Here is a 20,497-nt window from a genome sequence, read left to right as displayed (position 1 = left end):
ACTTTACCTGTCATTTAAGCCTTGCTATAGCCAACTGAGTCTTCCAGAGATTTCAGAGTGAGAAGTCTGGAGGAAACCTGTACAGTGAGGAGTAAAGCCTATATTCATTCAAATCCAAGATGATTCCAAAGGCATGGGCTGTGCTAGCTCAGGAAAAGTCTGTGGAAAGAGCCTTCAGATCTTCAGGTCTCTAGGCCTCTGTTTCTTCCTCTATAAAATAGAGATAATTATGCCTTAAATATTGTTGAATGGGTTCCATCAAATAATGGTTGGTAGATTCTGAATCTGTAACTAATCTTGATCATATCTGGTACTTGGAAAATTTATAAAAATAATAGGAAGATTATAAGATTACTTACGTGGAGCTGGAATTTGAATTCACGCATGTTTGGCTTTTTGTTTAATGCGCTTGACTTGTGCCCAGCAGTGTTGTAAAAGCTTTGCATGAATTAACTCCTGTAATTCTCACAACCATCCTCTGAATAGTTACTGTTATCTTTGTTTTACAAGCAAGGCAGTTGGAGTTCAGAGAATTGAGTAACTTGGCCTCAGTCACACAACTAATAAATGATAGAGCTGGGGTTTGAACCCAGGAAGTCTGGCTCTAGAACCTCTTACTTGGTAGAGGGGGACTAAGCAAAGAAAGCCCTTCACAGAGCTGGCTTGCTTTTCTAGTGTGTCTGTTTGTTTTGTGTATCTCAAGGATGTGCCATCAGTGGGCTCTCGTGTGTCAACAAGATACCCTGACAAAAGTGCCTTCCCTGGTGACAAAATGAAGCTGGGAGCCAGGCCGAATCATAGCGCAGTCCTTACCCAACACCTTATGGTGATTGCTAGGTTGGAGCATAGATGAGAACATTGAGACCCATGGCTGCCAACCGAGCCCCTCATGCTATCGCTATAGAAAGCCTTCCCGGGGAAGGCTGTGCTGCATCGTTTTCAGATACAGTACCCCTGCTATAAAAATCCTTTCAGGTTATCTCCCATTTTACAGGTGTAGAAACTGAGGTTTTGAGGTAATGTTTTTCTCCGAAGGGGCAAAGCTAGGACTTTATCCTAGGTCTTGATACCCAAAATATAGTACATTTTCCACCAAAGGTAGAGATACACTAAGGGGCAGATTTTGGCTTAGTATCAAGATAAGTTTTTAAAAGCAGGGTAAGAATTAAATGGGCTACATTAGGAGATAAGAAATTTTCCATGTTGGATGTGTTCAAGCAGAGGCTGGACAAGCTCCTAACAAGTTTATTGCCAGGGAATTCAAGTATCATATGAGAGATTGGGCCCAACCTTTTAAATTCCTTTTACCCTGAATTATCAGGTTCTGTGGAGTGTGAGAACCTTGATTTTTCTGCATCTGTTTCCACGTTGAATGAAGTGAAAAAATGGCCTTAGGTTACAAAGACCTAAAAGGGAGTGTAAAGATCACTCTGGTGTGGCACTTTCATTTTAGAAGTGAATATACAAGCCTGGAGAGACTGAATTCATAGTGAAGCCAAGGCTGGAAGCCAGGCCTCCTGATTCTTAATGAATATGGTTTCCATAATCGGTCTGTTGTGCTTCGTAAGTGGTCTCTCTTGCACCCAGCAGTCACAGCCAGAAACCCAGGTGTCACACTGGACTTCCTCCTCTCCCCTCATGTAAACATAGCCATCAAGTCCTTTAGATTCTGCTTAGATGTTTCTTGACTCAATGCTCTTCTCATACTCAGTTTCTATCCTAGTGCAGGCCACCAGCATCTCCTAAAATGGGGCATTAGCTTCCTAGAGGTCTTGCCTCAGACCTTGCCCCTTTAGTCCATTCTTCACACAGCTACCAGAATAATCTTTCTAAAACCCAGATCTGCTCATGGCATTCCCCTGCTGAAGTCCCTCCGAAGTGGCCCACTTCTGGTCCCAGGATAAAGTCTAAAGTCCTATTCCTGAAGGCTCTTCATGCCCCTCCCCTGCTCTCCAGCCTCATACTGCCTGTGCCACACATTCTTGTACTTCTCTGGCTCTAGAGAATGCCTGTAGTTGTTGCCAACATTCATCATGCTCTCTTGTCTCGGACCTTCGGACCTGCTGAGCCCCGGAGTATATTCCTCAAATTGTCTCCTAAAGTTCCTTTTCATTCTCCAGAACTGAGCCTCATTGTGGAACCTATCTTGTGTCTCCTGTGGGCTTGGCGTGTTGCCTCTGTATTCCAACAGTCTTCTATACGTTCTTTAAGCATATTTATTTACTGCAGGCTTACAAATGGAAACCTCTAAAGAAGGTAGGCAGGGGAAAAGGAGTCATGAAGCTTGGAGGAAGGTAACAGACTTCAGTTCTCTTTAGTCAGAGAGTATAGCTTCTGTCAGAAGACAGTTGTCATTCATTTCTACTCTGGTTTAAGTGTGGGTCTGGTGGTATAAGATCTTCCAGTTCTTCCAGAACAGCCAGAAATCTGCATTTTCATGTTAAAATATCCAAATGAAAAATAAATGATAAATGTTAAAATGACTCTTGAAACAAAACAGGTGTCTAGGTAGATTTGTGCCACTTTGTAACGTTGGTACCATCACTGTATATTTACATGTCTGTTTCTTCCAACTACTCTGTGCCTAGCGGCGCAGTGAGAATGTCTGTTGTATCTCCAGCACTGCTACTGGCACACAGCAGGCAGGGGAAGAACGAATATGATTCCAGAGCAAACAGCAGTACCATGTCATGCCTGCAAAAGCCAGCCCTGGGATTCATGTTTCCGAAAGGACTTTATATTTGGCTTTGACATGATTGACTTCTGCAAACAGAATTATAGGGTACACAGAAGCACTTGGCAGACTTCTCGTCTTGGGAAGCACTCAAGCTAGGAGAAATGAAGTGTGGGCAGAGGGAGGGCTGTGTTGCCTACAAATCAAATCCAAAGGGCTTAATGATTAAGACATGGGACCAAGTGTAGTGTCATGTGGAAAAAATAGCTTCTCTCCAGGTTCTGCACATTTCCAGCAATGGCCATGGAGAACAGATTCAGGAATAGGAGCTATTTATTAGCAGGTTCTGTACAACTTTTAATAATGTCACTGTCAGATACTTCTGTCTCCAAGAATTTTGTTCTAAGTTCTCTCTAATGTGGAGACAACTCAGGAACACTGATTACACCCACACCTAACTCAACACCTACTAGAGATGTCTCACTTTACATGCTACTTAAAAAAAAAAAAGTCGATTGCATCACTAGAGAAACAGTCTAATTTTTATCAAACACCGTCTAGCTGTATAGGTGCCTGGCTTTTTGAGCTGAGTGAACTGAGACCTAGAAAGATCCTGTATCTGTCAAATTACTGGTCGCAGAAAGGGCACTAAACAGGACTTCCTGGACCTCCAGGCTAAGTCAGGTCTGTAAGGATCTCACTCCCATGTGCCAACCCCCTCCCCACCCCTTTTAAGTAAGCTCTAACCCAGTGTGGGGCTTCAACTCAATGACCCTGGGATCAAGAGTTGCATGCTCTACCGACTGAGCCAGTGAGGCGCCCCACTCCCATGGGCCTTTTAAGGTGGTGTATGGTAGAGATCAAGACACAGCATCGGGTTCTCATCCTTGCTCTGCCACTTTCTTGCTGGGTAAACTTGGAGAGATCCCTTCACTCTCCATTGCAGTAGTCTTAGCTAACCTTTTGCAAAGCCGCATCTTAAGTTGCTCTTCATGGGTTGGCTGCCTAGTCAGATATCCAACTGGGCCAAGCAGGTGACAGGATCACATGGAGCAAAAACCAGCTTCCTGGGGTTGTGGCTTCAACATGGCCTGAGGTGGAGTGATTTTATTTAATTATGGCTGTGAGAGATACTTGACCTAGTAAATGTGTAGTTAAAAATTTGCCAAATGTTTGGGGAATAAACGAACACCTTGTTCTTTAAGACTCAGCTTGTGTCCTGTACTTAAGTGAGGTCTTCCCTACTTTCCCTTCCATCCTGGTGGGATCAGGCCATCATTAGACCTTCTAACTAATAACGACGTTAACAGACTGTATCATTATTGTCTATACATTTGTCTTTCCCACATAACTCCTGAGGGCAAGAATTAGAATTTATTCATTCCTCTACCCACAGGGGCCAGCAATAACTGGTCATAAGAAAATCAGTAAGAGAGTCTTAGTAAATGGGCAGGAAAGAGAATAAATAAATGAGAGAGTAGATAGGTCCTTTGGGGCTCAACATTCTACAGATCTATGAAATAAGCTGCTGTTAGGAACCATAAAAAGAAACTAGTTGACTTCACACAGCAGACTTACTAATCAAAATACAATGACAACAATGGCTTCAATTTATTGAGTCCTTACTACATGCCAAGCAGTATGCTAAGACATAGTATGAATCACCCCATTTAATACCTACAGAATCACTCCAGGTACTAATTATTATCCCTATCTGACAGGTGAGAACAGTGAAACTCTTAAGAGATTAAATAAATGCCCAACCAGTGAGTGGCAGAAACTCTTTCAAGAGGGGGAGGAATGAAACTAATGTGATGGTGATAATTTATAGTTCATCAGTCTCCTCTAAGGCTTCACAAAGGACACGTGGCATCTAACAGAACGAAGACTACCCGCGGTGGTCTAGTCCAGCCCCATCATTTCAGAGCAAAGGGAAGGTGAGGTTAGCTAGTGGAGAACCCTGCCTAGATCCCTGGGATCAGGATATCGCCCTTTTTACTGCTACTGTTACAGAAATGTTCTGTCACTTTAGTCACGATTCTACTCCTACGTCAACTGTACCAAGAGACTTTTCCTGAGCACATATCTGAAATAGCCTTCACTACTCTTCATCTTCTTATCCTGCTTTATTTTTCTTCATAACAGGTTCTACTTAACATTATGGAATTTATTGTTTATTTTCCCCACTAGACATCAGCTTTGTGAGGATAAGATTTTGATTGCTGTTTTTCTGTGCCTATAGAAGTGCCTGGCATATAAAGTACTCAATAAAAATTGATTGAATTAATGGTTAAACATTACAAAGCATCGACTGCAATGTAACTTTAATGCACTGAAACTTTTCTTGGGCCTCCAATGGAGAAGGCTTTATTTTTGCCTTTATTTTCTTGTATTTCTGGCCTTACATTGACTATATTATTAAGCTTTGGTAAATATCTGTCTTCTTCCCTGATTTTCAGTTCCCACCAGGATGGGACCTTGCCTTAGCCATCCATGCATCCCAAGCCCTAGCCCAGCACCTGGCATGAGCAGCTGTTGAAAAATGCTTGGGGAGGTCCGTGAGAGTGGTAAGAGTGATAGTCACAGGCATCGTGGCTTAGTGATTTATTCTCCGTAAGGCTCCATCAGCACGTGGAATGGAAGACCCCTCCCACCCTGATGCCTCGGGCAGCCAAGGCATTATACTCCTTCACTGCCTGCTCTGTCTGGAGGACCCGCACATCAATGCCTTGTTTCTCGAGGTACTCCACAGTGGATGGAGGCACCTGGGAAGAGGGAAAAAGATGAATAAGTCCGAGTAAAGGCCCTCCAGGGTTTCCTTTCCTGCCATGAGGCAGGTGCTCTTTACAGAATTGGACAATGACAACTGTCACCCAGTGTTTACCAGTCCAAAATTTGGCATCGAGGCCCAAGGAGTCAGTAAGGCTTCTAAGAAGTGGACAGAGATATCGTGCATGCACAAAGCTCAGGTGAAGTGAAAATGGAAAGAGTATTGATTTTGGAGTCAGGCAGCCTTGGATTTAAGTGTTACTAGCAGTGTGACCTTCGGTAAGTGAATTCAATTCTCTGACCCTTGGTTTCCATGTCTGTAAATAAGGATAATAATACCTAATTCACAGGGCTGGAATGAAAACTAATTCAGCTAAGCTATGTAAAATGTCTAACACATAACTGTTGAAAGTTTGAGTCAGTCCAGCCGGAGTCTAAAGTCTAACTTTGCCATGTACCAACCAACAGGCTATAGGCCAGCTATTTAAAGTTTTTCAACCCCAGTTCCCTCCCCTTTAAAATGGGGATAATACTAACATCACACGGTGGTGTGAGAATGAAGTTAACTCATGTATATACACTGCAGCTCAACTGTCTCCTCAGAAAGGCCTTTCCTGACTCCTCCATTTACAGCAGCCCCTCAGAAGTCACCGTTTTTTTTCACAACATTTGTTATGATCTGAAATTGTCTACTATTTTATTTTCCAAGAGGGCCATGAACCTTGTTTTCTTATTTTTATTGTTGTCTCCAGGGCCTAGAATAGCATCTGACCCATAGAAGGCACTGAATAAATGTTTGCAAATTAATTTATATAAAAGATTCTCAACAGTGGCAGCTATTATTGGGTATTTTCTTAACTGGCTTGTGCTAAGTATTAAGTAGATTTTCATTAGATTCTGCCTCAAAAAGGGCTCTGAAATATTTTTTTAATGCCCTGTATTTTTTACATGTTTGAACAACTTTATAGTAACAATAGCCATATAGGAAGGAATTATTTCAATGGGGGAAAAAACTAGGTTAAACAAAAAAATATAAATAAATAAAGGGCAGCTGCATCAGTAGGGAACTAGATTTTAGGACATCTGTGTAAAGAATGAGGCGGATCTTTATAGACCTCTGTGAAAGGCTGTCTACAATGTAACAATGTCAGTAGCAAGTTACAGAACAATATGTACAGTGTGATCCTGTTTCTGTAAAAATGGTTATAAGTGTGTATATATACATCTGTACACGTAAGAGTATTTGCAGCTACATAGAGAATTGGACAGTATACATCACGTGCACATGGGGCAGGGGAGCGCTCACTTTTCTACTTCAGTATTTCTGCATCTACTGTTTTGCAATTAGCATGTATTATTTCTCTAAGTACAATAAAAATATTTTTTTTCTGAAAGGGGAAAAACGCATAGCTTGATTGTGTTCAAGGAAAGAATAGAAAGTATTATAAAACTGTTATGCAATTTAAAAAAAGTGACAATGACACTATGTGGCACTATGACAGTCTAAAGTACCAAATATTGATAGCTATAGGGCTTGAGGATTCCAGGAGTGAAGAATTTCTGAAAAATAGTTGAAAGAACACAGGCCTGGGCTTAGACCTAGGCTTAGGTAGAGACTGGAGAGTCCAACCCTGATGAGGAAGAGTACTAACCTCCATTATTTTATCCTGGGCCACCCCGACTCAGGAAAATGAGGGTGCATGATATATGGAGATGAGTTCCCAAGGACATATGTCTTTCCTTTAAAAAATTTTTTTAACATTTATTTTATTTTTGAGAGGGAGAGAAAGAGCACAAGTAGGAAAGGGGCAGAGAGAGAGGGAGACAAAGAATCCGAAGCAGGCTCTAGGCTCTGAGCTGTCAGCACAGACCCCGATGCGGGCCTTGAACCCATGAACCGTGAGATCATGCCCTGAGCCGAAGTGGGATGCTTAACCAACTGAGCCACCCAGGTGCCCCAAGAAGGATCTGTTTCTAAGGTAATGGTCGAAGAGGTCACCAGGTGTCCTCAGGAATGCTGTGCTCACCAATACCTACCTTCAAGGCCTCACTCATCCCTCGGCCAATCACAAGAGTCTGCACACCCTTCTTGACAACTTCCTCCACATCTGCAGGCTGCACACCAGGAGAATGCTGGATATGGAAAGAGAAAGTATACCAGCTACCTGTTCTTTTAAGCTTTCTTTGCAGCTGGCATTCTCGTGGGATTCATTCATTCATTCATTGAGAAAATGTTTACTGAGGTTTATTCTGTGCCAGGCATCATTCAGGGCCCTGGGAATAACAGAAGATTCAATGCCTTAAGGAATGCTAAGTCTAGTGCATTCTCTAAAAGAGAGAAGACTACAAAGAAATTTCAATACTTTCACCAGTACTAAAGGAAATTAGTTCAGGGTGTTGTGAGAACATAGAAAGAGCACCTAATTCAGACTTGGGGAGTCAGGACAAGCGGTCAGTGAAGGCATCCCAGAGGCGGCAGCATATAGGCTGAGACCTACGGGACACACAAGAATTAGCCAGGTTAAGGGAAATCAGCGGAACAAAGCATTCCAAGTAGAGGCAATAGCATGTACATAGGCCCAGAGGAAAGAAAAACGTGGAGAGAACTAAAGGTCGTTCAGCATGACTGGAATGTAATAGGTGAGAGAGTGGAAAGAGATGGGGTAGGAGAAGAAAGCACTTGCACACTAAGCCAGATTTGGACTGTGGAAAGATTTCAAGAGAATTTACCTTTTTCTGAGATCCTTTCCCACTTAAGTAAAACTTCTATTGGTCTTTTAAAACCTATCACTGCATAAAGTCTTCCCAGATTTTCCCAGGGATATTTAAGGTAAGAGGTTTAATGACATTAATCCAACATTAAAGGATGGTGGCTTTTGAACTGCTTCCACTTGAGCAAGTGGGACAGTGGGAGTTGCATAAATACCAGAACAACTAATGGGCTTCACACGTTCTCTATCTTCACAGGGACGACACTCTCAGCACTGAAGATCAGAGACAAAAGCCGTCCTTCCCCGAGGTGTCTGTCTCTGTCCTTTCATTCAGTCGACAGGTATTTATTGAGCACTTACTCTGCACCAGGCTCTATATTCAACATTGGAAATACTGAGATGAACCAAATAGTCACTGGAGGAGTTTTAGTCAGGCCAAGTTAGTGAATGTGTGGAAATAGTTACAATATGATGAGATAAGTAGAGTTGAGAGGATATCAGAAGAGAGTGAATAAATATGAGTGGGAAGTTGTCATAAATGACATGCTATTTTAATTGGGTCTTGAAGTATGAGCAGAAAGAAGTATGCTCTGACACAGCGGTTGTGGAAGGGGTACATAATCATAGTTAGAGATGGTATAAGGAAAGAACTGCCAAAAATATAAAGACAACAAATGTACCAAAGAAAGGAAGGCTTTTCAATTTAGAAAGATGATAGAGAAGATAGGATTGAAATTTATACACATTTATTAAAGGTATAGAGAGCAAATCAGTGCTTTCATTAAATCCTGAATATCCTATATGTTTATAGTTATACTTTTCATCATACATCTATAGAAATTATTCCATGTGATCTATGTAGTCATCCTAAAAAGTAGCACTAAAACATCCATTCTTATTTTATAGATAAGGAAATGGAAGCTCACAAAATATATACACATCGGCTAAGATGACACAAGTGTGAGGTGGTGGAGCTTGGATTTGAACTGAAACATGTGTAACTTTCAGTTTAATGCACCCCCTTAGAATACCATAACCCAGGGAGCAACTTTCCTGAAGTTCAAAACAAATAAACCTAACAACCTCATAGCATTATGTTTAGCCCAGTGCCTGACTCATTGCAGGTAGAAACTTTATTAGTTTAAGTGTGAACCTGAATCTTTGTTACAGCAATCTCTCTCTGTTTCTGCCGCTCACACACACAAAAGCTAAAAAATCACAGAAGAGAATGGAATATTTAATTTTTTTAACGTTTCTTCATTTTTGAGAGACAGAGTACAAGCAGGGGAGGGGAAGAGAGAGGGAGACAGAATCGGAGTGGGGGAGGGGAAGAGAGAGGGAGACAGAATCTGGAGCAGTCTACAGGCTCTGAGTTGTCAGCATAGAGCCTGACGTGGGGCTCGAACCCATGAACCATGAGATCCCTGAGTCAAAGCCAGATGCTTAACCGACTTAGCCACCCAAGCATGGACTATTTAAAAAAATAGTTGATTAACGCGCCAAAAGGGATGGGAGGGAAAACATGAGGTCAAATGGAAAACAAATGACAGTTGAAACACTTAAACATAGCTATACTGGGCACCTGGGTGTCTGCCCCATGTCAGGCTCTGTGTTGATAGCTCAGAGCCTGGAGCCTGCTTCGGATTCTGTGTCTCCTCCTTTCTCTCGCCCTCCCCTGCTCTCCCTCTGTCTCTCCCTCTTTCAAAAATAAACAAACATAAAAAGTAAAAAATAAAAAATAAGTAAAACACATAGCTATATCAATAATAACATTAAGTGAACTAACGAGTTTAAGGCAAAGACTGTCTAGATTAAAAAAGTAAGATCCAACTAAATACTATGTACAAGATATGCACTTTAAATAAAAAAACACAGGTTGAAAGTATAAGAATGAAAAGACACATAAAACACACAGTAAGAAAGGTAGTATGGTTATATTAGTATCAGATTAAGTAGACCTTAAGAAGTATTAATACAGATAAACAGTGTCCTTTCATGATGCTTAAAAGGCCAATTCATCAACAAAAATGTAACATCCCCAAATCTGTATACTCTTAGTAAAAGAGCTACAAAATATAAGACACAAATAACTAAGAGGAGAAACAGACACCACCACGGTAGTTAGAAAACTTAACAACTCTCGGCCAATAATTTTGGAACAAATAGAGAAAAAGTCATTAAGAAAATGGAAGATTTGGGCAACACTGTCAGTTTGTCCTAATAGACATTTATAGGTTATTTCATGTAACAACTACAGAATACGTATATATATGTATATATTTTTTTTAATTTTTAAAAAATGTTTGTTTGAGAGAGACAGAGTGTGAGCAAGGAAGGGGCAGAGAGAGAGAGGGAGACACAGACTCCAAAGCAGGCTCCAGGCTCCGAGCTGTCAGTACAGAGCCTGCTGTGGGGCTTGAACCCATGAACCCTGAGGTTATGACCTGAGCTGAAGTCGACCAATTAACTGACTGAGCCACCCAGGCGCCCCGTAATTTTTTTTAAGTGTAGTAGTATAGGCAGGTTACAGATTAGCAGGAAGAGACCAACGCAGGTGCTCATATACCTCACTGCCTCCTCATTTAGTAGCTGAGGAAACAACACCTAACAGATGCTAGGTGGCCACACCAAGTGGAACTGGATGCACTATATCTTTGCTGGCTTTCTCCATGGCTCTTGATTCCTTATGGGGTGTGCAAGTGCTGTTGACATTCTTTACCCAGTCAGTGAATGTTCCAGAGCTGATAACGAAGCCAGTCTCTCTCACTAATACACTTATATCCAGACTTAGGTCATCAGTATCTTCCTAAGGGGCTGACACTGAAGACTGTATGAGCTTACATTTAAGGGTCTATGAAAAGTGTTCTAAGTTGGAACACCTGCGTGTCAGAGAGTGCCCCCAAACTGGTCAGCAGCAAGGGTATATTCCTCATTTGGGGCAGGGAGGTGGACCCAGGGCCCAGGTGGCTCTGAACAGTACTTCTGCCTCCAGCTTTATGGTTCTCCCCAAAGATCAGAGAGATTGGGGGAGAATAGATTCTTTTTCTGTAAAAGTTATTTAGATTCATAAATTTTTAAAATGCAAAATAAAAAGGGATTTTTTTTTCACTTGATTACAATAATTAGTTCTTAAAGAAATCTAAGAGGATTAGATTAGATGTCTTTTTAGTTCCATGGCTCTGATCAATCCTAGAACCATCCTGCACTGCAGTTATGCTACACAGGACTTAAAATAATTTTCTGGGGCCATAAGCAAGGTAAATATTTAATAGAATTACAAATCAGGGTCGGGGAGCTTCACTTTCCTTAGGTAAATGTACTTAACTGAAATATTGAAAGACTGCTTCATCTCACAAAGAACTGTATATACTTTGAGGAGCATCATGATCCCCAGACTCTAAGAGCTCACATTCTAGTAAAAGGAAACAAGGCCCCTGCTCAAAATCAACTGAAAGGTCAGTAAGAGTGCAAAACCATAATCCTTGGGAGATTCAGGGACTGAAGACAGCCGCAACCCATCAGAGCTGCTGGATCAATGGAACTCAAGTGACAAACGTGGCTGCTGTGTGCGATACTGCAGGCCCAGGGTGTCACGTACAGAGCAGTGAAAGAGAACTCTGCAACAGCCTGTGGATCCGGCATTGGTGGGTGATTACTCACAGCCTTGTGCAGAGGCCTGTGATTGGAGCGTCAGTCTGTTATTGAGGTGTCCTCAACCTGCCACCAGCGGCTCCTCTGCTTGTTTCCAGCCCCTTGGGGCAAACCGCAAGGCTCTCTTCCCTGCATGAGTGTCTGATTCTGTTCCTCTTCTTTAAGAGGCTTTCAGTCACACCATGTGAGGCTGTAAAAGCTTATTGTTTTTTTCTTGAGGGAAAGCTATTGTGGGAAAATGGCCAGCTAATAATAATATCCATTATACCAGTTAAACAACTGAGTGGCATCTTATGTGGCTGGGACATTTCCTCTTATGTTAAATTTAAAAGAAAACATTCCTAAATTACACTTTCAAGGAAGCATTTCCTTCTGCTGAAATAAATGGTTAGTAGCAATGCTGTTATCTGGCTGTTTGGCTGATAAAAGTAGATTCTGCAAGTGAGGGTTAAAGGATCTCTGCAATCTGTCCCCTGTGGATGCTGCCTGAGTCACATTCTCATTATCATTTGCCTGAATTAAGAGCCTCTTAAATGGTCTTCCTGTCACGACCCAGGCAGAGGCATATTTGTGTTTTGATTTTGGTGACACAGCGTGCCCTGGCAATATGGCAAAGCCTCCAGCCCCATCCTCAAAATAAAAGTTTTAAACGCACGATATAAAATACATGGAATTGCAAAGGCAACAGATTTTACACAAATGATCAGAATATTAAAAAGAGATAGATGGTCTAGTGTTCTTTACTAATTTAGAAGAGTGGAAATATTTTCCAAAAGCCCTTAGCAGACTTGCCCTCGCATCTCATACTAGCAGATGTGGGTTCTTTCAAAATCCATTCTACCTCTTTCCTGGGACATATGGCTACCCCGCTGGAGACTCCACTTCCTGTTTTCCCTTGTAGCTAAGTATGGCGATGTGACTGTGCTGCCACCAACATAAAACTCAATGGAATATGAGCAGAAGAAATACTGATAGAACAGCATTACTACTATCATCTAGGTTTGGGCCTTAAAACATTAGGTGTCAGTTTTTCTTCTCTTTTACCTTCCTTTCAGGTTAGAACTCCAACATTCAAATGTTCTAGAAGATGGTAGAGCAACACAGAAAAAACATGGGCCCCTGCCTGGCAGTACCCCCAGAGCTGTCCTCCCTGCTCCCCAGCTTAGATGGGCCACATTACTATGAGAGGGAGAAATACATTTCTATCTTCTTTAAGCCAATAGATTTTTGGGATTTCTAATATACACAGCAGCTTCGTCTTTAACCTAACTAATCCACAGACCCATTCCTAAACTAAACCATGACTGGTTAGATGAATCATTTGGGTAGAAGAGATACTAGATTCCAGGGGACTATGTCTTATATGTAGAATATACACAAAGGAGCCATAGAGACATTTACCTTAAAGGAATTCAACTATATAGTTTTTGTTTGTTTGATTTTTGGATGTTTATTTATGTGGAGAGAGAAAGAACATGAGCAGGGAAGGGGCAGAGAGAGGAAGAGAGAATCCCAAGCAGGTTCCATACTTTCAGTGCAGAGGCTAGCATGGGGCTCAAGCTCACGAACCATGAAATCATGACCTAGGCTGAAACCAAGAGTCAGATGCTTAACTGAATGAGCCACCCCATGCGCCCCTTAACTATGTGTTTTTAGAAAAAGAGAGAACTATGTAAATAGTGATAGTAATTCAGCCATTGTACTCAAAGAGCACATGCCATGGATTTACCATGAGATAGCCGTCATGCATCTGTTGCTCCTTCCGTCTCAATTTCATAGTTGCTGCTTCCAGTGTGAACCTTTGGCGTCACCACGTGTGTTTCTAGTGTTTACAATATGCATTTTTCATCCAACACGGACCCAAAATGCAAAGAAACTACTTCATCTGGTCCTTTATGGAAGACAACACGTATATTCTAACATTAAGGGGATCCTCTAGAAGGGATCTGACTCTAAACAATTTTCATCTTAAGTGCTGACTTTAAAATGTAATCTATAAATAAGATTCAGGTCTACCATATTAGTCTCAAAGTGATAGGGTCTATGGCTTGGAGGGGCTTCATATGCCCATCTAGCCCCAACTACCCATAGGACTGAGTTTCCTATGAAAATAAATGTTTGTAGATACTGGTGACCAACTGAGGAGCTCTTCCCATGTTTTTTTTTTTTTTTTTAATGTTTATGTATTTTGAAAGAGAGACAGAGCACAAACAAGGGAGGGGCAGAGAGGGAGGGAGACATGGAATCCTAAGCAGGTTCAAGGACCCCAGCTGTCAGCACAAAGCCCAATGAAGGGCTCGAACCCACGAACCATGAGATCATGACCTGAGCCGAAGTTGGTTGCTCAGCCAACTGAGCCACCCAGGTGCCCCCCATGATTCTACACTAGCATTTCCCCCACCTTTCTATGCCTGTGCACCTAAGTCTCCTGGTAGTTCCCTTGTTTACCTGGGAAACAACCCCTTCAAGAATCAGGTCAAAGATCACACCTTCTGTGAACACTCAGGCAGCTTTATGTGCTCCTTCCTTTCTGCTCCCACTGTAACTCTTTTGGTTCATATACTCTAGCACTTATTACAACGTTCTCTTTGCCTAATTCCCCCGTCTCCTTGCAGGAGGAGACAGGTGAGTTGTCTGTAAGGTCAGGCTTTGAGACAATCCATAACCCTGTAAGCAGTCCCTATATATTTTAAAATGTTGAATTATGACAGTACATGCTAAATTCATTTTTGGATGCGAGATTAATTTGTTTGAGCTTCAAAAGAGGGTTCTGAAAGACTCCAGAGAATCACCAGAGTCCTTTCTTTCATTCTTGGTAGGTTCCATCTTCTGTGTTTTAACTTTGACTTGAATAAAGAAAGCAATAGGACATGCTTTTCATTTTTACTAATAGTTTTAATCATTTCAAAAGCGGCCTTCTCATAAATGTTTGGTAATAATAATAATATAGAATAAACTCTATAAAGGGGACTTTGGCAATATCTAACAAGTCTACATTTACATTTATACTTTAACCAGGAATCCTAGTTCTAAGCCTTTTCCCTGAAGATACATCTCCAATGATACAAAAAACCATATACACATACAAGGTTATTCATTGTAGCACTATAAAGCAAAATACTGAAAGCAATCTAAGTGCCCATCCATAGGATAAATTGAATAAACAATATCACATTCACATAGTGGATTGCTCTATAGCTATATAAAAGAAGACTATCTCTATGAACTAATATCCTGATTTTCAGTATATATTGTTAAATGAAAAAGAAAAGAGCAAAGTATGCTACCTTTTGTGTAAGAGGAGAGTTATAAAAAAGAAAGATGTATGTATGTATGTGAGTGGATGTTTGCTTATTTAAAAATTACAAAAAAGATGAACTATAAACTAATAAAAATAGTCACTGACCTATTGGAGTGAAGTAGGTATGGGATGGAAGATAAGAGGGAAAGGAGTGAAACTTTTCTAAGTGTAACTTGTTAAATTGTTTTGACTTCTAAACCATGTTTTTATATATTCAAGAAAACTAAATCAGCATAGATAGGAAGTAGGGAGACACTTAAAACAGTATGGCAACAGAAACAAATGAACTCAATTGTATGACATTGATGATACAACAAAAAAAAAGAAAAGATAAATGAAGTTTTTAACGGTGTTCTGATTGTACACCTAAATGGGATGTGTTCCGACTACAAAAATACCTATAAAAATCTGGAATTTTTATTTTGTGATTTTGATGTTGGCTATAGTATTGGTGTAGTGATTTCAAAACTGTTTTGTGTATATAGAGAAATACAGCAAATAAGTAACTATATTGATGGTTTGGGGAATTAGGTTTCACTTTCTCTACAGGAGAAGGAAGGCACAGATATGGAATGGGGGAATGAGAGAAAGAATCTTGAGGTATTGGATTAAACTGGAGGTATTATTATGAATTCATTACACACGCGTGCGTGTGCACACATACATTTTCTGGCTCTGTATACTGCAAGGCGTAGATATAGTGACATCTCAGTAACAATGAGCACAGCTAACATCCAGCTCTTGATTTCTAGATCCCATTCTTCGCTAAAAGGAACCATGGCTCTTTGAAGAAATGGCTGAACCAAGGGATAATATATCTTGCTATGCCAGAAAACAAGGCAATGGTAAGAAATTGATGGGAATATATCAAAAGAACACTGGCCAAATTTGGGACAATATAAACCTCAAAAATATTACTAATGGCAGTGGATTAAAACATTATTCTGTTCAAGCTGCTGTAACAAATAGCCACAAAGTGGGTAGCTTATAAGTAATAGGAATTTATTTCTCACAGTTCTTGAGCTAGGAAACCAAGATCAAGGCAGCAGAATGGTTGAGTTTTGGGGAAGGCCCTCTTCCTGGTTTGTAGTCAGTGCCTTCTTTATTCTCATGTGGTGGAAGGGATATTTCTGTAGCCTCTTTTCTCAGGCACTAATCCCATTCATGAGGACTACACCTTCAAGCGCCCAAAGACCCCCAAACTCCTAATACCATCATCTTTAGGTGTTGGGATTTCGACATATGAATTTTAGGGGAGCACACACATTAAGAATATAGCACACAATAAATAAGAAAAGAAGACATGAGCCCACAATGATACTAAAAATGGTGGGAGTGGCAGAAGAAAAGTTACATTACAGAAGAATCCAGCTAATGAATGTAGAAGGAATGACACAAACATCATCATTTTGCAACCACTAATTTAGTAATAAATTGAGGCAGGGATCAGTGGTTAATGCTAAAACCACTCGATGAAAAGGATGCTGGGTGTTTGAACATGATATTATGAAATTTCAAATTATTACTCAACAGATGACTTATTGATTACAAGTAGAAACGTGTACCTTTACCACCATCTTTTTTAATCCTTTTTTTTTTTTTTTTGTGAGAGAGAGAGAGAGAGGACACAAGTGAGTGAGCAGCAGAGAGAGAAAGAATCCAAGGAGGGGCAGAAAGAGAGAGAACAAAAAAGAGAGAAGAGAGGCAGAGAGAGAGAAAAGTGAGGCTTGCCTAAAGCAGGGCTTGTGCTCACCCAGAGCAGGGGTCGAGCTCGCTGGATGTGGGACATGAACTCATTAACTGTGGAGATCATGACCTTAGCTGGAGTCAGATGCTTAACAACTGAGCTACCCAGATGCCCTACCTTTACCACCGTCTTAAACACAGATCAAAAATAACCTCATCAATAACTGAGCAAACTGACTTTATGTCAGCTTTCAGATATAGACACTTAAGACATAACCGCCTATGAGAAGCATTCATACCAAAAATGATGAACTTGCATCTAATCATGATAGAAAAAAATCAGACACATCTAAATTGTAGACTATTCTACAAAACAGCTGGCCTGGACACTTCAAAAATATCTGTGTCATAAAAGTGAAAAAATGGGGAGGAACTGATTTTCGATGAATAGACTAAAGAAACAGGACAACAACAACAACAGCAAAAAAGAAATAGGATAACGAAATGTGATGCATGACCGACCCTTGACTGGATCTCAGATTGGCAAGGAGAGCCAGCTAATAAAAGACATTGTGTAATTGGAACAATTGTTACAGACTGACTATGGAGTTGACATTATTAAATATATCAATGCTGAGTTTTTTGAGTAGAATACAGTGATTATGCATGGCAGAATGGCTTTGTTTTACTAAATACATTCTGCAGTATTTAGGGCTCGTGTGAACTATCAAGTGTCACAATGTCAGTAACTTACTTTCAAATCATTCAGCAAAAATCACTGAAAGCGGGGGGCACCTGGGTGAGTCAGTCAGTTAGGCGTCTCACTCTGGATTTTGGCTCAGGTCAGGATCTCACAGTCATGAATTCAAGTGCTGTGTTGGCTCAGCATGGAGTCCAGAGCCTGCTTGGGATTCTCTCTCTGTCCCTTCCCTGCTCCTGCTCTCTCTCTCTCAAAATAAATAAACTTAAAAAATTAGTGAAAGAAGAAGAGAGAAAGGGAGAGGGGTAATTAACATGTATGCTGTATAAAGATAAAGTCAATGTGGCGGACTGTTAACAACCGGTGAATGTAGGCTGATGGCATTTTCCCAATTCATTTTGTAGGTTTGAGATTTTTCAAAATTTAAAAAAAACGAGAAGAGGTTCAACATAGAAGAAGCTCAACATAGGCTTTATGTTGTCAACCAGGTTTGGAAGGTAAATGGGAAAACAAAAGCAAAAGCAAACAAACACAAAAGCAGAAAGGGTTAGGGGAGCTCAGCTCACCTACCTTCCCTTATATAGCACTGTCCTGAGCGCAAGAACCTCCAATCTGGTCAGTTCTCCAAGAACTATGTTCTACTTTATACCTATTGCCTATATTATATACAAAAATTAAACCACAAAACGAACAAAAGTTATAAAGGATATCTTTGGGACTTGAGGGAAATTTGAAGATAGAATGATATTAGATAATATTACTGCACCAAAGATAAAAATCTTATTTGTGATAATGATATTGTAGCTATGTAGGAGAATGTTCATGTTCTTAGGAAGGAAATGCTGAAATACAACATCTGACATTTACTCTCAAGTGATTCCGGGGTACAGGGAAGGGAAGTGTGTGTGTGTGTGTGTGTGTGTGTGTGTGTGTGTGTGTGTGTGTGTGNGTGTGTGTGTGTGTGTGTTTGGGAGGGGAGGGGTGTGTGTGTGTGTGTGTGTGTGTGTGTGTGTGTGTGTGTGTGTGTGTGTGTGTGTGTTCTGAGAGAAAAAAATACATAGTAAATGTTAATAACTTGAGGATTTAGATTAAGGGTATAGGGGGATTTGTTGTGCCATTCATATAACTGTTGTGTAGCTTAAACATTTTTCAAAATTAAAAGTTGGAGTAAAACTTCCCCATTTACTTTAGTTCTCCCTAGGGGGCTGCTAATTGGTTTAGCTTTCTTTTTTCAGTTTATTTATTTATTTTGAAAGAGACAGAGAGAGCACGAGTGGGGGAGGGTAGAGAGGGAGAATCCCAAGCAGGCTCTGCGCTGCCAGCACAGAGCCTGATGTGGGACTTGAATCCACGATGACCTGAGCTGAAGTCAGGTGCTTAACCAACTGAGCCATCTACGTGCCCCCCCCCCAATGCTTAATGATATCCATAATGACAGATTTAATGCAGCAAACATTTATTGAGATCCCACTTTACAGGTGCTGTGCTAAAATGCACAGTTGTTGGCATTTGGAAGTTCACCATTTAATGAGGGAAACAGATAAATACACACTCATTATAATACAGGTGGACTGCACTAAGTGCCATAATAGAGACACAAAGTAGTACAGAAATACTGAGAAGACAGTTAGCAGCTTATTCTCACAAGGATTATCAGGAAGTGCTTCATAGAGGAGATAATACAAAGGCTAAAAATTATTATTATTACTCTCCCCACCCCGTAAGAGACTCTCATTCAGTAGGTGGGGAGAATGAGGGAGATAAAGAACATGCATTTTAAACAAGCACTCTAGGTGACTGTGATGTAAGAGATCCATGAATGACACTGAGAAATACGGATTGAAAGAAAAGAATGAATTTGCATGAAGGCAAGTTGCATACATTTTAAAAATTTATTCTTCCCAACCCATGCCATACTCTTACATCAACCTGTGACAAACAGACATTATTCCTCCTTTTCTGGGTGATTAAATTGAGGCACAAAGAGGCTAAATAACTTATTTAAGATTACCCAGCTAAAATGTGACAGTGCCCGGACCTATGAACCTAAATGCCTACTACTTATCTCTATCTAGATGCCCTAAACAAAAGTTCAGGTTCAGGGGCACCTGGGTGGTTAAGCATCCAACTTCAGGTTAGGTCATGATCTTGTGGATTGTGGGTTCGAGCCCCACGTCAGGCTCTGTGCTGACAGCCTGGAGCCTGTTTCGGATTCTGTGTCTCCCTCTCTCTCTGTCCCTCCCCACTTACATTCTCTTTCTCTCTCTCAAAAATAAATAAACATTAAACAAAAAAAGGACTTGTAAACCTAAACCATGCAGAAGTTGTTTAAAAAAAAAAAAAGTGGGGCATCTGGGTGGCTTAGTCAGTTAAGTGATCAACTACAGCTCAGGTCATGATCTCGCTGTTCCTGAGTTTGAGTCCTGCGTTGGGCTCTGTGCTGACAGCTCAGAGCCTGGAGCCTGTTTCGGATTCTGTGTCTCCCTCTCTCTCTGCCTCTTCCACACTTGCACTCTGTCTCTCTTTCAAAAATAAATAAACATTAAAAATTTTTAAAAACTTTAACATAAAAATAAAAAATTTTTTTTAAAGTTCAGGTTCAACATACTTCAAAAGAATTTATCATTTTCTCTACCCAGCCTTTGTCCCAAACACAAACATATCTGTTCCTACTCTGATATACCCAGTTTCAAGGAACAGCACCACTGTGTACCCATGTATCCATGCTAGAATTCTCCCTCACCTGCTAAATCTAATAAATTTCCTTATCCTGTCAATTTCACCTTCTTAATAGTTTTCAATAGTTTCTTTCCACCCACACTACTCCTGATTTAACAGTAACAGCTTCATTTATTTATTTTATTTATTATTTTTTAATATTTTTTATTTATTTCTAGGAGAGAGAGAGAGAGAGAGATAGCGTGAGCAGGGGAGGGTCAGAGAGAGAGGGAGACACAGACTCTGAAACAGGCTTCAGGCTCTGAGCTGGCAGTCAGCACAGAGCC

General features: G+C 40.7%; 1 protein-coding gene across 3 annotated transcripts in view; it reads right to left on the bottom strand.

Moving 5' to 3' along the window:
- Nucleotides 1–5,263: 5,263 nt before the first annotated feature.
- AAMDC (adipogenesis associated Mth938 domain containing) overlaps nt 5,264–20,497 on the bottom strand; it is a 40,704-nt gene continuing 25,470 nt past the window's right edge. For all 3 annotated transcript variants that reach the window (XM_077767540.1, XM_077767539.1, XM_077767541.1), the window contains 2 exons: nt 7,481–7,576; nt 5,264–5,439 (listed from right to left, as the gene is read on the bottom strand). In XM_077767540.1, coding sequence (XP_077623666.1) covers nt 5,299–5,439; nt 7,481–7,576 — 237 coding nt within the window. In that variant the 3' untranslated portion in view covers nt 5,264–5,298. The remainder of the gene's footprint in view (nt 5,440–7,480; nt 7,577–20,497) is intronic.

This window comes from Crocuta crocuta, unplaced genomic scaffold (assembly GCF_008692635.1).
Source record: "Crocuta crocuta isolate KB4526 unplaced genomic scaffold, BGI_CrCroc_1.0 scaffold561, whole genome shotgun sequence".
NCBI lineage: Eukaryota > Metazoa > Chordata > Mammalia > Carnivora > Hyaenidae > Crocuta > Crocuta crocuta.
Note: the sequence above shows the minus strand (reverse complement) of the source record. Positions and strands in the feature narration are given on the sequence as shown.